Here is a 23974-nt window from a genome sequence, read left to right as displayed (position 1 = left end):
CCACAGGGCAGCACCCTGGGAACTCCTGCAAGAGGCTCTGGGTCATCTCAGTGACATTGGCCAGAGAGAAGCAGGGTTGGAAGTGACCTTTAGAATGGAGAAGTGATTCTTGACTCTCTCTCACCCATGTCCTCTAAGTTGGGACTCGGAGGGGGCTGAGACATTCCTGATGCCCACCTAGGTGGGAAAAAATGACCTCTGCCAAGAACCAAACAGGTTGGAAATCCTCTTCCTCCAGATGATCGAGTTACGTGGTACTATCTGGGCTTATTTTCTCTTGTTTCTATCCATGAGCCATCAGTGAGAGTCTTCCGGTGAAACTGTGAGAGGTTGATTTTTTAAAAAAACAAAATCATGCCTCATATACAGATACAAAATGAACATGAATTAAAGAATCTGTTTAGCTCCCTTATTGCATGAAGGAACCAAGCAGATGTTATAATGGGTTCAAGGAGGAAAGCCCATGCACACATCTGTATGGAGAAATGAATGAAATGAATGTGCAAATGGGCATAAACCTGGTTTTTCCCAGGAGGGGAGGTTGGCCCTCTGCTAGACAGAATCTCTTCACCTGTCTAGAAACCAGAATTATTTCACACTGCTATCAGTGAAATACAATCTAAACAGTTGTGAAATTGCTCCCACAGACTCAGATAATCTGATAATGTGTGCTCTAGAAAATGCAGTTTTCCAAATTGCTCCTATAAAAGCTGGGTTTCGAGTCAACCATTATGTGATCAAATACCACTCAGTAGCTGTATGATTTTGGACCCATCTCACTTCAGTCTCCTTATCTGTGAAAGGGAAATAATAATGAAACCTACCTCGTAGGATTATTAAGAGAATTAAATGAGATAATCCGTGGAAGAAAGTTCAGTTCATTTAATACATAATAAGTACTCAATCAATGTTCACTGCCTTTTTATACATTCTTGCATAGGCATCTGTATCGATGATATTTTATTTTACATGTATCCTTATGTTATCTGTACATGTGTGTGTGTTATTATTAAAAACATGACAGCAATGCTTGATCCCTTGAGGTTATCATGGTGTAGAGACATCCCACTCTGGCAGTTTCATTGCAGGTCTCAGCTGTGAAAGAGTCCCAGGTCCCCAGAAAAGAGCCCCAAAGGGCTGATGTTGCTAAGAAGGGGATTTGGTCCCTAGAGGGATACATTTCCCTCTGTTTGCATACTGCTCCAACAAGCTCTGCTTTCTTTCCCTCAGTCTAGAGATTTTTATAGTAGTATTCATGGTAAGGAATGCAGAATGCTTTCTTGGATTAGTAACGATAGTTACTGCGTGCTGTAATAAACAAATCCTAAAAATGTACGAGTCAAAATCAGTTGGGTGTGCCTGGGTGGCTCAGTGGGTTAAAGCCTCTGCCTTCGGCTCAGGTCATGATCCCAGGGTCCTGGGATCGAGCCCCGCATCGGGCTCTCTGCTCAGTGGGGAGCCTGCTTCCACCTCTCTCTCTCTGCCTGCCTCTCAGCCTGCTTGTGGTCTCTGTCTGTCAAATAAATAAATAAAATCTTAAAAAAAAATCGGTCGGAGCTGTCCTTCTTCCTGTGACAGTCCCAGATGGGCGTGGCTGGTCATCGGGCGGCTTTCCTGTTCAGGGATTCAGGGGCCAGATTCTGTCCATCTTATGGCTCCCCTAGACCCATCCTGATTTTCACAGTCCTCTAGCAAAATTACAAATGGAGACCCCTACTGGGATTGTCAGATTTAGCAGATTTCAAAAACAAATAAACAAACAAAAAACCATAGGATGACAAGTGAAACTTCAACTTTTGATAAACAAAGGATACTTTTTTAGTGTAAATATGTCCTCTGCAATATTTGAGACACACCCTCATACTAAGAAAATATTGTTTATCTAGAATTCACATTTAACTAGACCTCCTATACGCACCAAATACTTAGAAGTGAAAGGACTTTTGGGGCGCCTGGGTGGCTCAGTCGGTTAAGTGTTTGCCTTCAGCTCAGGTCATGAACCCGGGGTTCTCCCTCTGTCCGCTCCCCCTGCTTGTGTTCACGTGCTCTCTCTCTGTCAAGTGAATAAAATCTCAAAAAAAAAAAAAAATTAAAGGACTTTTGAAACAAACTATTGAAGAAAATATATTGTCATCCTACTTTTATAACGACTTTGAAAACCAGGTTCCCATTCAGAATTCTCAAATCCCTCACATTTCCCCACCACCCTCCTGCCTGCTCTCGTCCCTTTATTTCCAGCTGTCTCTCCCTTCAAGGAGCTTTCTGTGCACATGCGAGGATGACCTGGTTCAAGCTGCACCTGCAGCCCTTCAAACAGCTAATGTTTGGATGGTCCCACCACAAGCAGCACAGCCTGGGAAGAGATCCATACAGGCTGGGGAAGGGAAATGTTAGTAACTTTAGTACCTAGAGAGTGGTCTGGAAGGAGGAACATGGGCTCTGTGTGGGCACATCCCTTTGGCCTTGTGGACTCCTGTGAGTCTGAGTCTAAAGTATTGGTTGTCATCATCCTCTAGGGCCTCCTTGTCTTTATCCTTCCAGCATAAGGACAGAGAGTATAGCGGGTACACTCCCATTTTAAAAAATTATTTATTTATTTTTAGAGCGAGAGGGAGAGGCAGAGAGACCCTCAAGCAGGCTCACCACCCACAGAGCCCCTTGTGGGTCTCGTTCTCACAACCCTGAGATCATGACCTAGGTGGAAACCAAGAAACAGATGCTCAACCAACGTACCACCCAGGTGCCCCCACTCCCATTTTGTAAGACCATTGACCCAGAAATGATACACATCACCTCTGTTGACATTTCATTGGCTAAAACTTTGACACATTGCATGGAAATATCGGGAATTACTATCATTACTATTCTGTTAGATTGATTCTAGGATAGCAACAGGCATGGCAGTGTAGTATACTATAAATCTTAAGAAAAACCTGGTAATTTTTATTGATGTTATACTTAATAGTTAACAACAACAACAACAAAACAGTAAACAAGAATATTCAAAATGGCACCCCATACTCCCTTTCAGGGAAAAGATTGACAAGGCAGATTGTCTACCCTTGTGTTCCCAACAACACTTTAGCGCATGGCCAAGCATAACAGTCAGCATTCTATGAATATATATTGAGGAGTGCATGATTATTACTGGATTGAAGTAAAGATTTATTGCTTGTCCCCTTGAAGTAATGGAATGAACCAGGAGGAAGCAAAAGAGATACTGTGGTAGAAAGACGCTGATAAGAGAGTCCTTTGCTAAAAAGAACGCTTCCCAAAGGATACCCAAAGCATTAAAGCCCAGTACCTTCCCTCCTAGAGGATGGAGACATGGGGAAACCATGATGTCCTACATAAGTATACACATTTTCACTAGTGTTGTGCTCAAGCACATGTATTCAATAATTACCTTTTAATTTTACTCTTAGAAGACTGCTATGTAGAAAATATATCTAAAGTGTAGGAATCTGCTGTGGTCTCTGTAAGACCCTGAGGCCTAACCATGAGCGTATGAGTGGAAAAGAAGGCTCTGAAAAGGTCAGAGCAGAAAGGCGTGGTGGCAACCATCCAGCGGGGTCCATTTGCTTCCACCTGCCAAACTGTCCAGCTAATGGGTTTCGTGTTGATGACTTCCTGCCGAGCGTCTCCCCGAGCCTCCTTGCCAATTGCATTATGCCCTGGTGATATGCCTTGCGATTTTTAGGAAATTGGTGTCCTGGCTCCGTGATGCCCTCTCTGACTCTCTCACTTATCTGGGTGTGTGAATCTACTACGATAACGAGTATTAAAACACATTCCAAAGGGCATCGTGGCTCCTCTCCTGGCTCTCCCTCCAGAGCAAGTGTGTGACCTGCAGAATGAAAACAGAAAAACCTTACTACTTCATAATCCTGTTTTTTTTTTCCAGAAAAGAAACGATTCGCTCATTTATTTAACAATATTGATCGAGTAGTTTCCATTATGTCACATTCTACTTTCGGCCTATATTTTATTATTCTGTTATTTATTTTTCTTTTTTAAGTTCAGTTAGCCAACATACAGTACATTATCAGTTTCAGATGCAGTGTTCAATAATTCATCATATACCACCCAGTGCTCATCACATCACATGCCCTCTTTAATGCCCATCCCCCAATTACCCCATCCCCGCACCCACCTCCCCCCTACTTCATTTTTTATATGGTTCTCCATGCACTTTGGCCATTTTGGAAATTCAGATCAGTCTTCAGATTTGCGGCCAATGACTGGCCACATACACAAATAATTTTTAAGTATTTACAGATGTCAGTTTCAAAAGAGGGGCTCTGCAATGTCTACAATAGCCAAACTATGGAAAGTGCCTAGATGTCCATCAACAGATGAATGGATAAAGAAGATGTGGTTTATATATATAATGGAATACTATGCCTCCATCAAAAGAAATGAAATCTTGCCATTTGCAACGACGTGGTTGGAACTAGGGTATTATGCTGAGCGAAATAAATCAATCATAGACAAATATCATATGATCTTTCTGACATGAGGAATTTGAGAGGCGGGGCAGGGGGATGTAGGGGATAGGGAAGGAAAAAATGAAACAAGATGGGATCAGGAGGGAAACAAACCATAAGAGATTCTTAATCTCACAAAACAAACTGAGGGCTGCTGGGGGGAAGGGGTGTGTGAAGAGGGTGGTGGGGTTATGGATGTTGGGGAGGGTATGTGTTATGGTGAGTGCTGTGAAGTGTGTAAGCCTGATGACTCACAGACCTGTACCCCCCAGGCAAATAATACATTATATGTTAATAAAAATAATTTTTTATTGATTTGATTTGAAATCAAATTCAATGTGATACGATACATTATCACAATGAAGACAGTGAGCAGGCAGGATATCAGTTCAAGCATCATCCTCTGTGAACTCTCCCCGAACACACTCTTGCCTCCCCCAGGGGTACTGAAGTTCCCTCCCTGGTACCTTGCTGCCACTCTGCTCACATCTGTCATGGCTGTTAGCAATTAACCTGAGCCTCCCTCCTCTAGACTGTAAGATCCCAGAGGACAAAATTGTGTCTTGTGTGTTCAATAACCCACATCTAGCAAGTATATATATATATAGAGAGAGAGAGAGAGATGTAGATGTATATCTGTATATATGAAACCGTTCTTTATGTGTTTATGTGTATATATTATATATACATATATTAATATTCTTATATATTATATGTTAATCTACATCATATATATATAATTGCTTGACCTTCACTTCAAGCATTTTTTAAGTTTTTCTTTTTTAGTAATCTCTACACCAAATGTGGGGCTTGAACTTATGACTCCAAGATCAAGAGTCTCATGCTGTTCTGCCTGAGCTGGCCAGGTGCCCCTACAAGTACTTTTTTTTAAATTAACATATAATGTTTTATTTGCCCTGGGGGCACAGGTCTGTGAATCATCAGGCTTACACATTTCACAGCGCTCACCCTACACATACCCTCCCCAATGTCCATAACCCAGCCACCCCATCCCTCTCTTCCCACCCCCGCAGCAACCCTCAGTTTGTTTCATGAGATTAAAAGTCTATTATGGTTTGTCTCCCTCCCAATCCTATCTTGTTTCATTTTTCCCTCCCTACCCACCATGATCCCCTGCCCTGCTTCTCAAATGCCTCATATCAGAGAGATCATATGACAGTTGTCCTTCTTTGATTAACTTATTTCGCTCAGCATAGTACCCTCTAGTTCCATTCACATCATTGCAAATAACATTTTGGGGGTTTTGATGGCTGCATAGTATTCTATGGTATGTATATACCACATCTTCTTTTCTTTCTTTCTTTTTTTTTTTTTTTTTTTTTAGCAGCGGGGAGCCTGCTTCCCTTCCTCTCTCTGCCTGCCTCTCTGCCTACTTGTGATTTTTTTTTTTTCAAAAAAAAAAAAAAAAAAAAAAAAGATTTCTATTTATTTATTTGCCAGGCAGAGAGGCAGGCAGAGAAAGCAGGGTTGGGAGAAACAGACTCCCTGCTGAGCAGAGAGCGTGATGCGGGACTCGATCCTAGGACTCTGAGATCATGACCCAAGCTGAAAGCAGAGGCTTAACCCACTGAGCCACCTAGGCACCTCTATATCACATCTTCTTTATCCGTTCATCTGTTGGTGGACATCTAGGTTCTTTCCATAGTTTGGCTATTGTGGACATTGCTGCTATAAACATTTAGGTGCATGTGCCCCTTCAGATCCCTACATTTATATGTTTAGGGTAAGTACCCAGTAGTGTGATTGATGGGTCAAAGTGTAGCTCTATTTACAACTTTTTTGTAGGAACCTCCATACATGTTTTCCCGTGTGGCTGTACCATTCCCACCAACAGTGTAGGAGGGTTGCCCTTTCATCCTCGCCAACATCTGTTGTTTCCTGACTTGTTAATTTTAGCCATTCTGAGAGGTGTGAGGTGGTATCTCACTGTGGTTTTGATTTGTATTGCTCTGATGCCGAGTGATGTGGAGCACTTTTTCATGTATCTGTTGACCGTCTGGATGTCTTCTTTGCAGAAATATCTCTTCTTGTCTTCTGCCCATTTCTTGATTGGATTATTTGTTCTTTGGGTGTTGAGTTTGATAAGTTCTTTATAGATTTTGGATACTAGCCCTTTATCTGATACGTCATTTGTGAATATTTTCTCCCATTCTGTCAGTTGTCTTTTGGTTTTGTTGACTGTTTCCTTCGCTGTGCAAAAGCTTTTGATCTTGATGGAGTCCCGATAGTACATTTTTGCCCTTGCTTCCCTTGCTTTTGGTGATGTTTCTAGGAAGAAGTTGCTGTGGCTGAGGTCGAAGAGGTTGCTGCCTGTGTTCTCAAGGATTTTGATGGATTCCTTTCTCACATTGAGGTCTTTCATCCATTTTGGGTCTATTTTTGGGTGTGGTGTAAGGAAATGGTCCAATTTCATTCTTCCGCAAGTGGCTGTCTAATTTTCCCAACACCATTTGTTGAAGAGACCGTCTTTTTTCCATTGGACATTCTTTCTTGCTTTGTCAAAGATTAGTAGACCATAGAGTTGAGGGTCTATTTCTGGGCTCTTTTCTGTTCCATTGATCTGTGTCTGTTTTTGTGCCAGTGCCATACTGTCATGATGATTATAGCTTTGTAATAGAGCTTGAAGTCTGGAACTGTGATGCCACCAACTTTGGTTTTTTTTCTCAACATTCCTCTGGCTATTCGGGGTCTTTTCTGGTTCCATATAAATTTTAGGATTACTTGTTCCATTCCTTCAAAAAAAATTTTGATGTTATTTTGATAGGGATTGCATTAAATGTGTAGATTGCTCTAACTAGCATAGACATTTTCACAATATTTGTTCTTCCAATCCATGAGCATGGAATGTTTCTCCATTTCTTTGTGTCTTCCTCAATTTCTTTCATGAGAACTTTATAGTTTTCTGAATACAGATTCTTTGCCTCTTTGGTTAGGTTTATTCCTAGGTATCTTATGGTTTTGGGTGCAATTGTAAATGGGATTAACTCCTTAATTTCTCTTTCTTCTGTCTTGCTGGTGGTGTGTACAAGTGCAACTGATTTCTGTGCATTGATTTTTATATCCTGACACTTTACTGAATTCCTGTATGAGTTATAGCAGTTTTGGAGTGGAATCTTTTGGGTTTTCCACATAAAGTATGATATCATTTGCAAAGAGTAAGAGTTTGACTTCTTTGCCAATTCAGATGCCTTTTATTTCTTTTTGTTGTCTGATTGCTGAGGCTAGGACTTCTAGTACTATGTTGAATAGCAGTGGTGGTAACAGACATCCCTGCCGTGTTCCTGACCTTAGGGGAAAAGCTCTCAGTTTTTCCCATTGAGAATGGTATTCACTGTGGGTTTTTCATAGATGGTTTTGATGATATTGAGGTATGTACCTTCTATCCCTATACTGTGAAGAGTTTTGATCAAGAAAGGATGCTGTATTTTGTCAAATGCTTTTTCAGCATCTATTGAGAGTGTCGTATAGTTCTTGTTCTTTCTTTTATTAATCTATCATATCACATTGATTGATTTGCAGATGTTGAACCAACCTTTCAGCCCACGAATAAATTCCACATGGTCATGGTGAATAATCCTTTTAATGTACTGTTGGATCCTATTGGCTAGTATTTTGGTGAGAATTTTTGCATCCGTGTTCATCAAGGATGTTGGTCTATAATTCCCCTTTTTGATGGGGTCTTTGTCTGGTTTGGGGATCAAGGTAATACTGGCCTCATAAAATGAGTTTGGAAGTTTTCCTTCCATTTCTATTTTTTGGAACAGTTTAACAGTATTAATTCTTTAAGTGTTTGGTAGAATTCCCCTGGGAAGCCGTCTGGAGCTGGGCTGTTGTTTGCTGGGAGATTTTTGATTACTGCTTCAATCTTCTTACTGGTTATGGATCTCTTCAGGTTTTCTATTTCTTCCTGGTTCAGTTTTGGTAATTTAAGTGTCTCTAGGAATGCATCCATTTCTTCCAGATTGTCAAATTTGCTGGCGTATAGTTGCTCATAATATGTTCTTTTAACTGTATTTCTTTGGTTTTGGTTGTGATCTCTCCTCTTTCCTTCATGATTTTATTAATTTGGGTCCCTCTCTTTTCTTTTTGATAAGTCTAGCCAGGGGTTTATCAGTCTTATTAATTCTTTCAAAGAACCAGCTCCTAGTTTCATTGATTTTTCTTTTTTTTTTTTTTTTGGTTTGTATTTCATTGATTTCTGCTCTGAGCATTATTATTTCTCTTTTCCTGCTGCATTTAGGCTTTCTTTGCTATTCTTTCTCCAGCTCCTTTAGGTGTAGGGTTAGTTTGTATATTTGAGACCTTCCTTGTTTCTTGAAAAAGGCTTATATTACTATATACTTTCCTCTCGGGACTGACTTTGCTGTGTCCCAAAAACTTTGAACAATTGTGTTTTCTTTTTCATTTGTTTCCATGAATTTTTTCAATTCTTCTTTAATTTCCTGATTGACCCATTCATTCTTTAGTAGGATGCTCTTTAGCCTCCATGTATTTGAGTTCTTTTTTTTTTTTTAAGATTTTATTTATTCATTTGTCAGACAGAGATCACAAGTAGGTGGAGAGGCAGGCAGAGAGAGAAGAGGAAGCAGGCTCCCTGCTGAGCAGAGAGCCCGATGCAGGGCTCAATCCCAGGACCCTGGGATCATGACCTGAGCCGAAGGCAGAGGCTTTAACCCACTGAGCCACCCAGGTGCCCCTGTATTTGAGTTCTTTCCAACTTTCCTCTTGTGATTGAGTTCTAGTTTCAAAGCTTTATGGTCCGAAAATATGCAGGGAATGATACCCAGTTAGGTACCAGTTGAGACCTAATTTGTGAACCAGGATTGATCTATTCTGGAGAATGTTCCATGTGCACTAGAGAAGAAAGTGTATTCTGTTGTTTTGGGATGGAATGTTCTAAATATATCTGTGATGTCCATCTGGTCCAGTATGTCATTTAAAGCCTTTATTTCCTTGTTGATCTTTTGCTTAGATGAACTGTCCATTTCAGTGACGGGGGTGTTAAAGTCCCCTACTATTATTGTATTATTGCTGATGTGTTTCTTTGATTTTGTTATTAATCGGTTTGTATAATTGGCTGCTCCCATGTTAGGAGCATAGATATTTAAAATTGTTAGATCTTCTTGTTGGACAGACCCTTTAAGTATGATATAGTGTCCTTCCTCATCTCTTACTGTAGTCCTTTGCTTAAAATCTAATTTATCTGATATAAGGTTTGCCACCCCAGCTTTCTTCTGATGTCCATTAGCATGGTAAATTGTTTTCCACCCCCTCACTTTAAATCTGGAGGTGTCTTTGGGTCTAAAATGAGTTTCTTGTGGACAGCATATTTATGGGTCTTGTTTTTTTATCCATTCTGATACCCTGTGTCTTTTAATTGGGGCATTTAGCCCATTTACATTCAGGGGAACTATTGAAATATATGAATTTAGTGCCATTGTAGTACCTGTAAGGTGACTCTTACTGTATATTGTCTCTATTCCTTTCTGGCCTGTTACTTTTAGACTCTCTCTTTGTCTAGAGGACCCTTCCAATATTTCTTGTAAGGATGGTTTGGTGTTTGCAAATTCTTTTAGTTTTGTTTGTCCTGGAAGCTTTTTATCTCTCCTTCTATTTTCAATGACAGCCTAGCTGGATATAGTATTCTTGGCTGCATATTTTCCTCGGTTAGTGCTCTGAATATATCATGCCAGTCCCTTCCGGCCTGCCAGGTCTCTGTGGGTAGGTCTGCTGCCAATCTAATATTTCTACCATTGTATGTTACAGACCTCTTGTCCCAAGCTGCTTTCAGGACCTTTTCTTTGTCACTAATATTTGTAACTTTTACCATTTGATGATGGGGTATTGACCTATTTTTATTGATTTCAAGGGGGGGTTCTCTGTGTCTCCTGGATTTTGATGCTTGTTCCCCTTGTCAAATTAGGGAAATTCTCTGCTATAATTTGCTTCAATATACCTTCAGCTCTTCTCTCTCTTTCTTCTTCTTCTTCTGGGATCCCAGTTATTCCAGTATTGTTTCATCTTATGGTATCACTTATCTCTTGAATTCTCCCCTTGTGGTCCAGTAGTTGTCTCTCTTTTGCCCAGCTTCTTTATTCTTTGGTCTTCTATATCACTAATTCTCTCTTCTGCCTCATTTATCCTAGCAGTAAGAGCCTCCATTTTTTATTGCACCTCTTTAATAGATTTTTTTATTTCAACTTGGTTAGATTTTAGTTCTTTTATTTCTCCAGAAAGGGATTTTATTTCTCCAGAAAAGGATTCTCTAGTATCTTCCATGCTTTTTTCAAGCCCAGCTAGCACCTTGATAATCATCATTCTGAACTCTTGTTCTGACATATTACTAATGTCTATATTGATTAGGTCCCTAGCCGTTGGTACTGCCTCTTGTTCTTTTTTCTGTGGTAAGTTTTTCCACCTTGTCATTTTATCCAGATAAGAATAGATGAATGAGAGAACAAAATACTAAAAGGGTAGCAATGCCCCAGAAAAATATACACTAAACAAATCACAAGAGACCTGAAACTGGGGATAGAAGAAAGGGGGGGAAAGAAAGGAAAAAATATATATATATGTATGTATATGTATGTGTATATATACACATACATATATATTTACATATATATATATTTACATATATATATTTACATATATATATATATATATATATATATATATATATATATATAATATTAGACTGGTGAATAGAACAGAGCCACACACTTGATTTTGGGTGTATTTTGGTCTGTTAAAAGAAACTACCTCCCAAAATTTTAAAGAAAGAGAAACTTATATATATTTAAAAAATAAGGGTAAAAATGATGAAGGGATGGACTATGACTGTAAAGATGAAAATTTAAAAAGATTCTAAAAAAGGAATTGATAAGATAAGAAGTTGGTTGAGAAAAGAATTTTTAAAAAAGAGGATAGAATGTGATCAGGCTGGAGACTAGAATGAAGCCATGTGCTAGATTTAGGGTATATTTTGATCAATTAGAAGAAAATGTATCCCAAAATTTTAAAGAAAAAAAAACTATATGTATACAAAAAATAAGCCTAAATATAATGAAGGGATGAAATATGACTATAATAATAAAAATTTTTAAAGATTTTTAAAAAGGTATTGATAAGGTAAAATAGTTAAAAAAACATTAAAATAGGAAAGAGGAAAATTTTTTTAAAATAGAATAAGAAAAAAATAAAATTTAAAAAATTTAACTTTGAAAGACTAAAGGATCATGGGGAAAAAGCCATGAATTGTATGTGTTGCTTTCCCCTAGCTCTGGAATTCTGCAGCTCTCATTGATGGGCGAACTTGGTCTTGCCTGGATGTTCTTACTGATCTCCTGGGGAAGGGGCCTGTTGCAGCGATTCTCAGATGTCTTTGCCTGAGGCAGAATTGTACCACCCTTGCCAGGGGCCAGGCTAAGCAGCCTGCTCAGTTTTGCTCTCAGGAGCTTTTGTTCCCTGAACATTTTCCATAGAGCTCTGGAGGACGGGAATGAAAATGGCAGCCTCCCAATCTCCCCGGGAGGAGCCGAGAGCTCAGGGCCCCACTCCTCAGTGAGCCCTCAGAGAAAAGCAGTCAGTCCCTCCCTTCTCCTTGGTCTCTGGCCACACTGCAAGCTCACCCAACCTGTGACTGAGTGTTTCTATCTCTGGTGCATGACCCCGTTTGGAGTCTCCAAACCCAGCAGATTCCTGCTACATGCTCCTGTGCCACTCCTCCAGGAGGAGGAAGGAGGGGTTCTACCCAGCTCTGCCACTTGTGGGATCCCTGCTTGAGGAGCAGTGGCCTGACTGTGCCTTGGATCATGGTTTAAGGTAACCCTGATCTTAGAGCCCCCCTCATGGGACTCTGTCTCTGCAGCCAGATTCCCCACTCAGATACCTGGGAGCTCTGCCACACTCAGGCACCCCCAGTCTTTCTGTGACCCCGAGGGTCCTGAGACCACACTGTCCCTGCAAGTGTTCCCCCCCTCTCCCCCACTTAGCCACTGGAGCTACATCCCTCAGTGGAACAAACTTCCAAAAGTTCTGATTTTGTGCTCCATTGCTCCACCGCTTTCAGGGAGCCGGCCCCTCCCCCCGCAGTCTGTCTTCCCAAATGTAGCTTCACATTCACTTCTCCAAACGTCCTGCCTTCCAGACAGTGGTTGATTTTCTGTTCCTAGAATTGCTGCTCTTCTTCTCTTCTCTCTCCTGTTGAGTTTGTAGGTGTTCGGAATGGTTTGATAACTATCTAGCTGAACTCCTGGGACCTGATGATATTTAGGTCTCCTACTCCTCCGCCATCTTGTTCCTCCCTCTACAAGTACTTTTTAAGTACATTATTTCACTGAATCCTCAAAATAACCTTCCAAGGTAGATGCTATTCCATCCTCATTTTACAGATAAGGAAGGAAAGTTTAAATAAATTACCTGAGGGCACATAATTCATCAGTGAGGGGCTCATATTTGAATTCAGAGTTGACAGTACCGGTGTTTTTACCCACGAGGCTAGAAGGGTAATTAGCTTCTGTTGTTTGCACCTATGTAACATTCACATTTGCTGTTTCATTTACCCTCACAAAGGATCCCAATGAAGTGTGGGTCTCATGTTAAAATTTTAAAAACTGAGGCCCCAGGGGCATATGTCTCTCACCCAAAGGCACCCAGTTAATAGGCAGTAAATCCAGCATTCCACCCGGCCTTGCCCCCACACCACCAAAGCCCCTCAGTCCCGGCAGAACTGGCAACAGCCCTTCGGAAACGTGATTAACGGGAAAACAAGATGACAGCTACGCTGACCCATTTCTTTTTTCAGGTTCAGTCATTTTTAGCATCCCTCGATGGAGAGAAGCTGGAACTCTTAAAAAACGACCTGATTTCCATTAAAGACATCTTTGCAGCCAAAGAATTAGAGAATGAAGAGAGTCAAGAAGAACAAGGTAAAGGAAAATCATCAGTTAAACTGCCAAACAGGCGGTTCATAAAGACAACCCTTTGAACAGGGGCTGCTTTCATTCAATAGCTCCTCCTCCTCACTTCCAAAGTGCTCTGTGCACCTGCTCCGTGACCGGAGCTGGCCACGGGGCTCTGTGGTCCCCTCGTTCTCCGGGTGAGCACTCCTGTGGGAGGTGTCTTCATCGCCCTGGTGGGAGCACAGCTCCTGGCACCCGGCAGGTGCACAGGAAACAGGGGTGCACAGAGCAGTGGAGAACGGGGCACACTGAGCATGGCCCTGTGACTGAAGTTTATGCCCTGATATCTAATTGTTCATCTGCATGCGGTGGGCAGGTCTCTCCATGGATTTCTTTGCATGCTTTTCTTTTTTTTCTTTTTTTTTTTTTTTTAGATTTTATTTATTTATTTGACAGAGAGAGATCACAAGTAGACAGAGAGGCAGGCAGAGAGAGAGAGAGAGAGGGAAGCAGGCTCCCTGCCGAGCAGAGAGCCCGATGCGGGACTCGATCCCAGGACCCTGAGATCATGACCTGAGCCAAAGGCAGCGGCTTAACCCACTGAGCCACCCAGGCGCCCCTCTTTGCATGCTTTTCTTATTATTTTTAATGCCTATACTGAGGAATTAAGGTGTATTTGTAAGTGGCCTGCCCTCTGTCTCCAGCCACCCAGTGACAGGACCCCCCCAAGGAGACGAGGACCTGTTTCATGCCAAACAAGTCTTCCTTGAGAGGGTGGAAACCCGACTCCCTCTGCCTCCCCCACCCCCCAACATTGGTGCCCTGGCTCTCAAATAAACAAATAAAAATCTTAAAGAAAAAAATATCGAAGGTAATTTTAAAAAAATAATTGCTTTAAGTTGCCCGTTTAGGAGCAGAATATAGCAAAACATTTGCCGTTGTACATGGAGAGTGATTTCTTACTGATGTCATCACCTAGCCATGCAAGCACGGTTGTTGGGGTTATGCTGACACACAAGGCAACCACGGGACACACAAGGCTGGCTTCTCCCAACTCCAAGGTCCATTTGAAACATGTGCACCGCCCACTGGCCGCATGGCCTACAACAAGTTATGTAACTTTTCTGAAACTCATTATCTGCACCTGTGAAATGGAGAAACGGATACATATTCCCGAGGGCTATTGGGAGGCTCGAATTAGATAATGTATGTAAAGATGTATTTTACAGAGCTTGGCCCACAGAACAGCTCAAAAATGTTCACCAGTGTTGTTCTTTAAAGTGCTAAAACAATGCTGGGAAAACAGTAAAGGCACGCTAGACTGTAGCTTTTCTTTATGATCATACTTTCATCACCCAAACGCAGAGTAGTGATTGCACATGTTCATCCCCATCGAATAGCTGGAAGTGTTTTCTCCCCAAGTGTGTTGCACACCTTTATTTATTTTTTTAAAGGTTTTATTTATTTATTTATTTGTCAGAGGGAGAGAGAGAGAGAGACAGCACAAATAGGCAGCGAGAGAAGCAGGCTCCCCGATGAGCAAGGAGCCGGATGCGGGACTCGATCCCGGGAGCCTGAGATCATGACCTGAGCTGAAGGACGCAGCCAAAACCAACTGAGCCACCCAGGCGTCCCTGCACACCTTTAATCAAAGCTCAAACACAAGGACTGAGGGCTTCAGCCTCGATGCTCAGGGCAAAATTATTCTAAGCATTTGCAAAATACTATCTCCCACTTTAGTCTCCCGTACTGACCTTATGTGCCTTCCGTCTAATGAGATTTATGCTCATGGCTTCAAAATAGAAGGCTCAGTTATACTGAAGAATAGAAAGAGGCCACTAGCCAAGAGGCTATTGGAGAGTAATGTTTTTGAGCATTTGTGTGTTTCTGCAAGAGTCCCAAAGCAGGACAGCCTTGCCTTTGTTTTAATAATGTGAAACTAAGACACTGGCTGTCAGAGTTCACACAGGTAATATTATGGACCCAAGATGAACCAAGAGAGATGCCTGTTTTCCAGAGTAATGATCACCCAAAAAGATCCAGGTTATTTCTCTTTGGTTGCATGATGCCAGAGGTAGACCTGGATCCTATAGGGTGAGTCATTCAGAAAGGATAAGAAAAAGATTCCAGATTTCTCCTAACCTCAAAGTGATAGTGTTGCAGGTGCAAGTTAAAGCAGTACGCATCCCCAGCTAGCACAACTTCTTAGAGAGGAACCTTGATTCAATACTACTAGATGGAAAATGTTACTATATGCAATGTGTTCCAGTCTTAATATGAGCTTCAGTAAATTGGGATTTTTTTCCCCTATGAATCCCCCCACCAAATATATATATATATATATATATATATATATATATATATATATATATGATGAAGTCCTGAACACAATGCTTAGGAAATGGTTGATTTATCTCTCCATAAGTGAACCCTATTATCTCCCATAATATATCCATTTTCCCACAGGACATCTCCAGATTATCAAAACACTATTAATTTTAATTAACTTAATTTAATAAATAAATGTCAAACACATAAAGGATCACCAGGAGAAAAGAATAGCAGGGGTGTCATTAAATCAGTCCAATTATGATGGAGCATGACAGCTTCATCCAGGGGGAGGGATTATCTGAATGCCATAAAGAGGATATCACCAGTAGGGGTGAGCGGAGAAGCCAGGAAGAAAACTCTGGGAGAAACCAAAGCATTCCATGCACTTTTTTTTTACCCCTTGTAAGCATTTACATTCCTAAAAGCCTCTTAACACCTAAATAATTCATTTGCAAGTCTTTAAAAAATGTATCCAACTGTCATTTTTAGATAAACTCAACCTTGGGCTCCTCTGTGTTTGATAGTGTTAGCTAATGATTTGCCTGTTTGTCTTTCCAGCAGCGTGTAATTTTATCATGCCATGGGTCTCTAATTTGGTTTACCACTATCGTGAAGAGGTTTCTAAAAGGCTATTTTCTATTTTTATTGCCTTGGTGAAGATCTGGACCATATGTACGAACCAAGTGCTGTAGTAATAGGTGTTCTTTGTGGCAACGTTATTTATCATCTGTTTTTACCCACTTCCATTTTTCTATGTAATTTTTTTCCCCTAAAATACGTGCAAAAAGTTATCAGTGTCCTTTTCTGTTTTCTAGAACAAAAAGCATTTAAAAGTTGGAGTGACACAAACTGCTTGCATCCGAGTTTAGTGTTGATGATTCCCAGATATTTTTAATCTCCCTGTGTTTATATCTTTGTCGCCCATAACAATATAGTTAGATAAAACTTTAGTGTTTACAAAACACTTTCACATTTGCTGTATTATTTGATCTCTTACAGCAATGCTACAGCTGAGATGGGTGGGTTTTATTTTATTTTGCATTTTAAAGATTTTATTTATTTGAGAGAACACAAGCAGGGGAGAAGGGCAGAGGGAGAGGGAGAAGCAGGCTCCCCACTGAGCAGGGAGCCTGACGAGGGGCTCAATCCCAGGACCCTGAGATCACCACCCAAGAGGGAGGCAGAGGCTTAACCAACTGAACCACTGAGGCGCCCCAATAGGTGGGTTTTATTATCCTAAATTTACAGGAGGACATGGAAGCTAAGAAGAACCATGACTAGCCCCAGGCCACAGATTCTCTGAATGCAGGAACTGGGGTAAAAACCCACACCTGCCACAATTAAGCCGGGGCTCTTTCTGCCCTGCAGTATTACCTCCTACAGAATGAGAAAGACCAAGTAATTTGGAACAAGACCTTAGTCAATGCCACCCAGGTGTGTCCCTGACCCCTCTTACTTTGCCTTCCTAGAGAGGATGAGACCAAGACCTCTGCCCAGCAGAGAGAGGATCTCAGCTTTGTCTCTCTCTCTGACTCTCTAGCCCTCCTTCTCTCCTTTTGTGCAAGTAGTTAATGTCTTCTCGTTCTTGAAGACTAGGTTCATGTATCACCTCCTCCAGGAAGCCTTCTTAACAACCCCTCTGAGGGTAAGATTCGGTGCACTCAGCTCACCTCTTTGGGTTATAATGACTGGCTAGTGTCAGCTTCATCCTGAACAAAGACACCCATCTCTCTCTCTCTCTGTCTCCATCCCCCACAAGGTACACACCTCTCCGCCCCTGCTGCGGCCACCCTGGCCTCCTTGCTGTCCCTGAGCAAGCCGGGCACACTCCCTCCCGGACTTCGAGTTGGCTGGACAGCTCTGCCCGCTCCCCATCTGGTGTTGCTCACCCCTCCCTTCGGGTCATTACTCAAATGGCATCTTGTCAGTTACCCTCTCGTTTCCCGACCGACCCCCAGCCGTCCCTGTTCCTCTGCCTCGGTTTATACTTCTCCATAAAACTTACCATCTGACATATATGTTTTATTTCTCTATTCTGTTTATTAATCTGTCTCTCCCCCAAGAATATGTGGATTCTAGATGATGTGATGAAGCCCAGTGCTGTGAACAAAGACCTGCAGGTTACCCCTGGCTATCTTCACAAGCTGCTAATTAGCCATTTTGTCTGTAAAGCAGAAAAGAGCACATACACCCAAGTGCTAGATACGGGTTTTCTCACACGGCTTAGCTGTCCCTGAAGCTACTGCCTTCACCCACTGACATAAGCCAGAGTATTTTCAGATGATGTAATCAGGGCAGATGAAGGATGCTTTTATCTCCCCCACACACACACAAACTGGTGGTGAACCCACTGTGCAATTAATTCTTCAGCACTTGGGCACTTTAAAAATGGCTTCAACCCGCAGATACAAATGAGAAAAAGAAATAGAATTGTAATTTTTAAAAATCTCTCTTTATTGCCCACCAATGATATTCATTTATTTTTATCTGAGGCTATAGTATGCAGACCATGATCTGTGTGCTCTCCATATTATTCTATATGATACAATTTATCAACAAACTATTTAATAAATACTTATTTAATAAATACTTAGAATAAATAAATAATGTTTGTTAAATAAATACCAAGTATTTATTAAAACACTTGTGTTCCAGGCACTGTGTTACACACTCCGAATTCAGGAATGAGCAGAAGCAAATACCATGTCTGTCCTTAGGCAGCTTCCATCTGGAGGGAAGCATAGTAAGAAGTAGTATAGGGCCAACAGGTATCCCCAGAAACCTTGGGACATTTCTCCAGAGATGCGGTGTCATCTCAGAGATGCCTCTGATAGCGTACGGTTTGTGGAGACCAGTTCGGCTAGCTAAGCACTGTGGCTCTGTGGCCATAAAAGGGTGCTCTGGGTATTACTAGGGTTGCAGTGCTAAGCACAGCAATTCTCCAGATCATAAATACATGGTTGTCCGGGTCTTCTAGACCTGAGCTACATCATTCATTTGTTCATTCAGTCATTCGTTCAGCAGATAGCTACTGATTATGTACAGCTGCAGGCAAGACCGATCACTCCCTCCCTGTCCTCATGTGGCCTTCAGGCCAGCCTGCCCCTCCGCCCCCCTCCAGCTAGAGCTTCAAACAACACTAGGCTCGGGCAGCCCCTCGCATGGCGGCAGCGGCCGGCTGCCTGACTTTCGTCCTTGTAAGCAGGTGCTCCTAAGCTGCCCTCTGGCAGGAGGGGAGTGGGGGGGTGACTGTTGAGCCCCCAACTTTGACTCTGACTGCAGGCTATAAGGTCAGGGGAACTGCCACATTTTGAAGGATGAAAAAAAAAATCACGCTTCCGACTTCTATCATTTTCTGTTTCCAGCCTCAGAGGAAAAGGGAGAAGAGTTTGCTAGCACGCTTACAGAACTTCTCTTTGAATTACACGTCGCGGCCACGCCTGACAAGCTCAATAAGGTCAGCACTGTCTACGTCAGAGTTTTTATTGTTGTTGCTCTTTTTAGGGTATTGGTTGTAAAAATTCAAGAGATCCACCTGAAATGGACAAACCCCAAGCCCCGAATGGCACACGAGGGGAGGAGAGTATGATGTCGGTGATTAAGATCCCTGGGGGCCACACAGTGAAATGTGATGGGAGGGAACATGCGACAGGTCACTAGTAATTACCCTGTGACCTTGAACAAGTCACTTCTTCTCAAGGTAGACTTGTATATCGGAGCTGTGGGTATCTTCCGCACAGGGGAAGGAAGAGGGGTGCAGGCTCACCGAAGGGCTTTTGCAAATTCCATCTCCCTTACCCCCGCGGGGGTGACGAGTCAGAATGAGGCAGAGAGAAGCCCATCAGCCAGGTCAGCCACGCATCTCCTCCCCAATACCCCACCCCTAATGCCGGTGCCACGCGGTGTCCTAGAACGATCCAGCCTTGTCACTCTGGCTGCTTCTAATTGTATGTTTTGCGAGTTAGTATAAGGTCTTGCTGTAGAGTTTCTTAATGAGGGCACTCATTATTAATTACTTAGAACTGCGTTCTTTTTCCTGTTCATTCTCTCTCTCTCTTTTTCCCTTCTCTTTAGCAAGCGGTAGGGGACACAGGTAACACTTATCAAGGCAGGTGAGGAAAGGGCAGGATGAGACAATGAGGGGGAGACATGAGTAATTTCTTTATCTCGGATAGAGGTCACCGATTCTGACAGGTCAGTGACTTGAACACAGCAGGGAAATTGCCTCATTCATCTCCGCGCAGCACCTGCCCCTGCTTGGGGAGAGAGAGAGAGAGAGACAGAGTGTGTGTGTGTGTGTGTGTGTGTGTGTGTGTGTGTGTGTGTGCGCGCGCGCGCGTGCATGGATCCCGTGGTGCCTCCGAGGTGCCACTGGCTTGTTGACAAAAGCAGGTGAGCTTGAAGAGGAGAAGCAAGTTTAACATAAACCCAGACATAGCTTGCACTTAAGCAAACAGCTTTAGGCTGTAATGATAAAAGCTGGATGAGCTGCTCTTTCTCGATTCAGGGAGGAACAGGGAAGGGAGGTCGCTCTGCTTGGTCACGTTGGTCACGTGAGCCATAATGCCTTCGGCCACAGGTTGCTCTGCCTTTATTCGTGAAACGAAGCTAGTCACAGAGCAGCCCCTGGTCTTCACAACGGCACCTCTCCTTCCCCTGACGTGACTGGGCAAGAGCTGAGCCATTCTTCATCCTCCCCGTGTCATACATTATTAGGTTCATGAAACATTAAGGGCTTCATGACCCTGGCTAAATCTCTTGCCTATATATATATAAAGAGTACGGTTATTCTTTTATAGTTGGTCATGAAAAGTGAAAAATATACTATCACTCTTTCAAGGTCACTGTCATTTTTATTCTTAATCCGTGTATGCTTTTACAGTGATCTCTGAAAAGGGTCCACAGTGTTCTCTCCATCCTTCCTTTCTGTTCTGGCCCCTTTCCTTACTTGAGAGTCACCAGAAAGCACCAACAAGGTGTTTTTAGGGAGACTAAGGATTTGCCCGCATCAACTTTTTGAAGGTTATAGAATCACCCCAGAAGGTGGAGGGCAACATTAGTCTTGGGATTGGAATGTCTTAGTCTCCAGATTTGCATAACGAATGATTTGCTTTGGCTTGGTGGGGGCTTCGCAGGCCATGAAGAAAGCTCATGACTGGGTAGAAGAAGATGAGGCTACGGTGTCCATAAATATGGCGGAACAGTCGGAGGAGAACACTGGAGAGGAAGAGACGGAAGAGAAACCAGAAAATCCTGAAGAAGACAAAAAAGAAGAAAGGAGAACTAAGACAGTTGAGGTACATTTATTGGAGCTTGGCCACCTGAAGAGCAGTAATATGACTTTAATTTTATTAGCAGCTGAATTTCGAGTGAGGAGAAACCACTTCATTTTCATTTGCGCCCTGTTTCAACAGTATAGAAATATGAGGATTAATGTGATAAACACTAAAATTTCTCAATGCCAGGGCAGTTCGTAACTTAGCATAGATGTTGTCGTTTTCCTCCAGAGCTTTATGAGCTTTAATTTAAAGGAAAAAAATCTTCAAGAACATTGTTGATTTATCATTAGGATAAAATTCCATCTGATATGCAAATTTGTAACTATAAAATGTCTTTATGCCCCATAAACTAATGAGGCAATTGAAGCTTTTTTCCCAAAAAAAATTTAATGGCCACAGTTTTTATTCTGTAGTTTAATAAATTAATGTGTGCATAATTTATAGCCTGCCTGTGTTCAAAAATGAGTGTGTGGTGACTTCATTTTTACATTGAATTTTCATTTTAGAGAAAGTACGTTTTTTTTTTTCTTAAGATTTTATTTATTTATTTGTGAGGGAGAGAGAGTGAGTGGGAGGGAGAGGGAGAGAGACTCTGAAGCAGACTCCACGCTAAGTGCAGAGTCCAGTAGGGGGCTTGATCCCACAACTGCAAAAGCGTGACCTGATCCGAAACCGAGAGTTGGGTACTTAACCGACCAAGGCTCCCAGGCACCCCCGGAAAGTAACTTTGTAAATTCAGTCACTGTAAAGAGAAATGGCCATTGAGGTTTCTTTATTCAGTCGCCCTTCCACAAGCATTTTTGAGCCCCTGCCTGGTGTGTGCCCAGAGTCTCTCTGAGAACTAGGGACACGGTGGGGCCTGGCAATACTTCCTTTTTAGCGCAGCATTTCTCCTTAGAAGAGTATCAGATATGCCCATTAACCTTTGGTTAAACTTTTCAGACCTTTTTTTTTTAAAGAATTATATATATATTTTTAACATTATAGGGTAGTTGTTGTTAAGTAAACTCTACCCCCAATGTGGGTCTTGAACTCACGACTCTGTGATCAAGAGTCCCATGCGCTATGGACTGAGCCAGCCAGGTGCCCCCTATCACAGGGTTTTGTTTTTTTTTTTTATCTTTTTTTTTTTTTTTTTGGTAAAGATTTTATTTATTTATTTGACAGACAGAGACACCATGAGAGAGGGAACACAAGCAGGGGGAGAGGGAGAGGGAAGCAGGTGAAAGGGAGAGGGAAGCAGGCTTCCCGTGGAGCAAGGAGCCCCACGTGGGACTCGATCCCAGGACCCTGGAATCATGACCTGAGCCGAAGGCATACGCTTAACAACTGAGCCACCCATGTGCCCACATCACAGGGTTTTTTAAAAAGCTTCTGCTCCGTGGATAATTGTCTTACTTGCATTTATCTGTTTCAGGAAGTGTATATGCTGTCCATCGAAAGTCTGGCAGAAGTAACAGCACGCTGTATCGAGCAGCTCCATAAAGTAGCAGAATTAATTCTTCATGGGCAAGAAGAGGAAAAACCAGCTCAGGACCAAGCAAGAGTTCTGATAAAGTAAATGTTACTTTTATTATTTTTTTTTTAAGATTTTATTTATTTATTTGACAGAGAGAGATTGCAAGTAGGCAGAGAGGCAGGCAGATTGAGAGAGAGAGAGAGGAGGAAGCAGGCTCCCTGCTGAGCAGAGAGCCCAGATGTGGGGCTCGATCCCAGGACCCTGGGATCATGACCTGAGCCGAAGGCAGAGGCTTTAACCCACTGAGCCACCCAGGCGCCCCTAAATGTTACTTTTAATTCTTATGTTTCTGGTGTTATATATGTATGCCATTCACACACATGCCCCCTAGGCTGCTAAGGTTTTAAATTATAAGTCAACTAATTCCGTTGTTCTGTGGTCATCTTAAGAAATAGACTCTCTTAGGATTCATAGGCTTCTTAGCTGAATCATGTTAGCAAGAATAATAATTAGGAATTATTTATGAAGAGACTTAAGGAAAGACACACTAAAGCGTTCAAGGGTAAGTGTTTATTTTCACAGATCGAAGTCTTAGAAGTACAGACTTTTAGGGGTAATTGCATTTTAACGCACCACAAGAATAGAGAAAGAACATCTTTTCGTGCGACTTCTCAGCCAGCTTTGCAAAGATATTCAAACACACCCCTGCTGTTCCTAGGGACTGACACCAGCTCTGCGTACTCTGAATGCTGGCAAAGATGGTTGGTGATGTAAGCCAGTTCCCTGTGGATGGCATGTGTGTGCGTATGTGCCATCATATGTTAGATTCTTCAACAAATAGTAGCCACTATGATTAGTTGATCTAGCGAAATAAAAATGTGTATTGATGTGGCTTTACATACATGAAAATAGTCGGTACGGAGCCTCTATGAAAACAGTTGGTATGGAGCTAAAAAACAAGCCATTAACTTTACGCTCATGGCTTTATGCATGGTATAGAAAATTAGCAGAAATCCAAACACCTTCTCGTTACTACACAGACACAGGAATTAAAATAGAGCCTTCTAAAAATATATGGATACACACACACACACACACACACACATGCACGCATCGCAACACCCCCATTCACTTTGCTAGCTGACTCGTCTTTGTTTATGACTGCATTTGGCATCGTTGATTGGGGAGCAGATGTTTCATCAAAGAACTTTCCAGAAGGGGCACCTAGGTGGCTCAGTGGGTTAAAGCCTCTGCCTTCGGCTCAGGTCATGGTCCCAGGGTCCTGGGATCGAGCCCCGCATTGGGCTCTCTGCTCAGCAGGGAGCCTGCTTCCTCCTCTCTCTCTCTGCCTGCCTCTCTGCCTACTTGTGATCTGTCTGTCAAATAAATAGATAAAGTCTTTAAAAAAAAAAAAAAAAAAGAACCTTCCAGAAAGTCAGTATTAGCATCTCTGTGCTGCTGGTAGATTGCTCCTCACTTGTAAGTTTGTGTCAT

General features: G+C 42.2%; 1 protein-coding gene across 3 annotated transcripts in view; it reads left to right on the top strand.

Annotated features, from left to right (window-relative positions):
* Nucleotides 1–23974, top strand: part of LOC111149125 (family with sequence similarity 114 member A1) — a 75339-nt gene that overhangs the window by 43039 nt on the left and 8326 nt on the right. For all 3 annotated transcript variants that reach the window (XM_022506056.1, XM_022506055.1, XM_022506057.1), the window contains 4 exons: nucleotides 13315–13438; nucleotides 19108–19199; nucleotides 20878–21039; nucleotides 22439–22578. In XM_022506056.1, coding sequence (XP_022361764.1) covers nucleotides 13315–13438; nucleotides 19108–19199; nucleotides 20878–21039; nucleotides 22439–22578 — 518 coding nt within the window. The remainder of the gene's footprint in view (nucleotides 1–13314; nucleotides 13439–19107; nucleotides 19200–20877; nucleotides 21040–22438; nucleotides 22579–23974) is intronic.

The sequence above is a fragment of the Enhydra lutris genome, unplaced genomic scaffold, assembly GCF_002288905.1.
Source record: "Enhydra lutris kenyoni isolate GAN:26980312 unplaced genomic scaffold, ASM228890v2 scaffoldscaffold21, whole genome shotgun sequence".
Lineage (NCBI taxonomy): Eukaryota > Metazoa > Chordata > Mammalia > Carnivora > Mustelidae > Enhydra > Enhydra lutris.
Note: the sequence above shows the minus strand (reverse complement) of the source record. Positions and strands in the feature narration are given on the sequence as shown.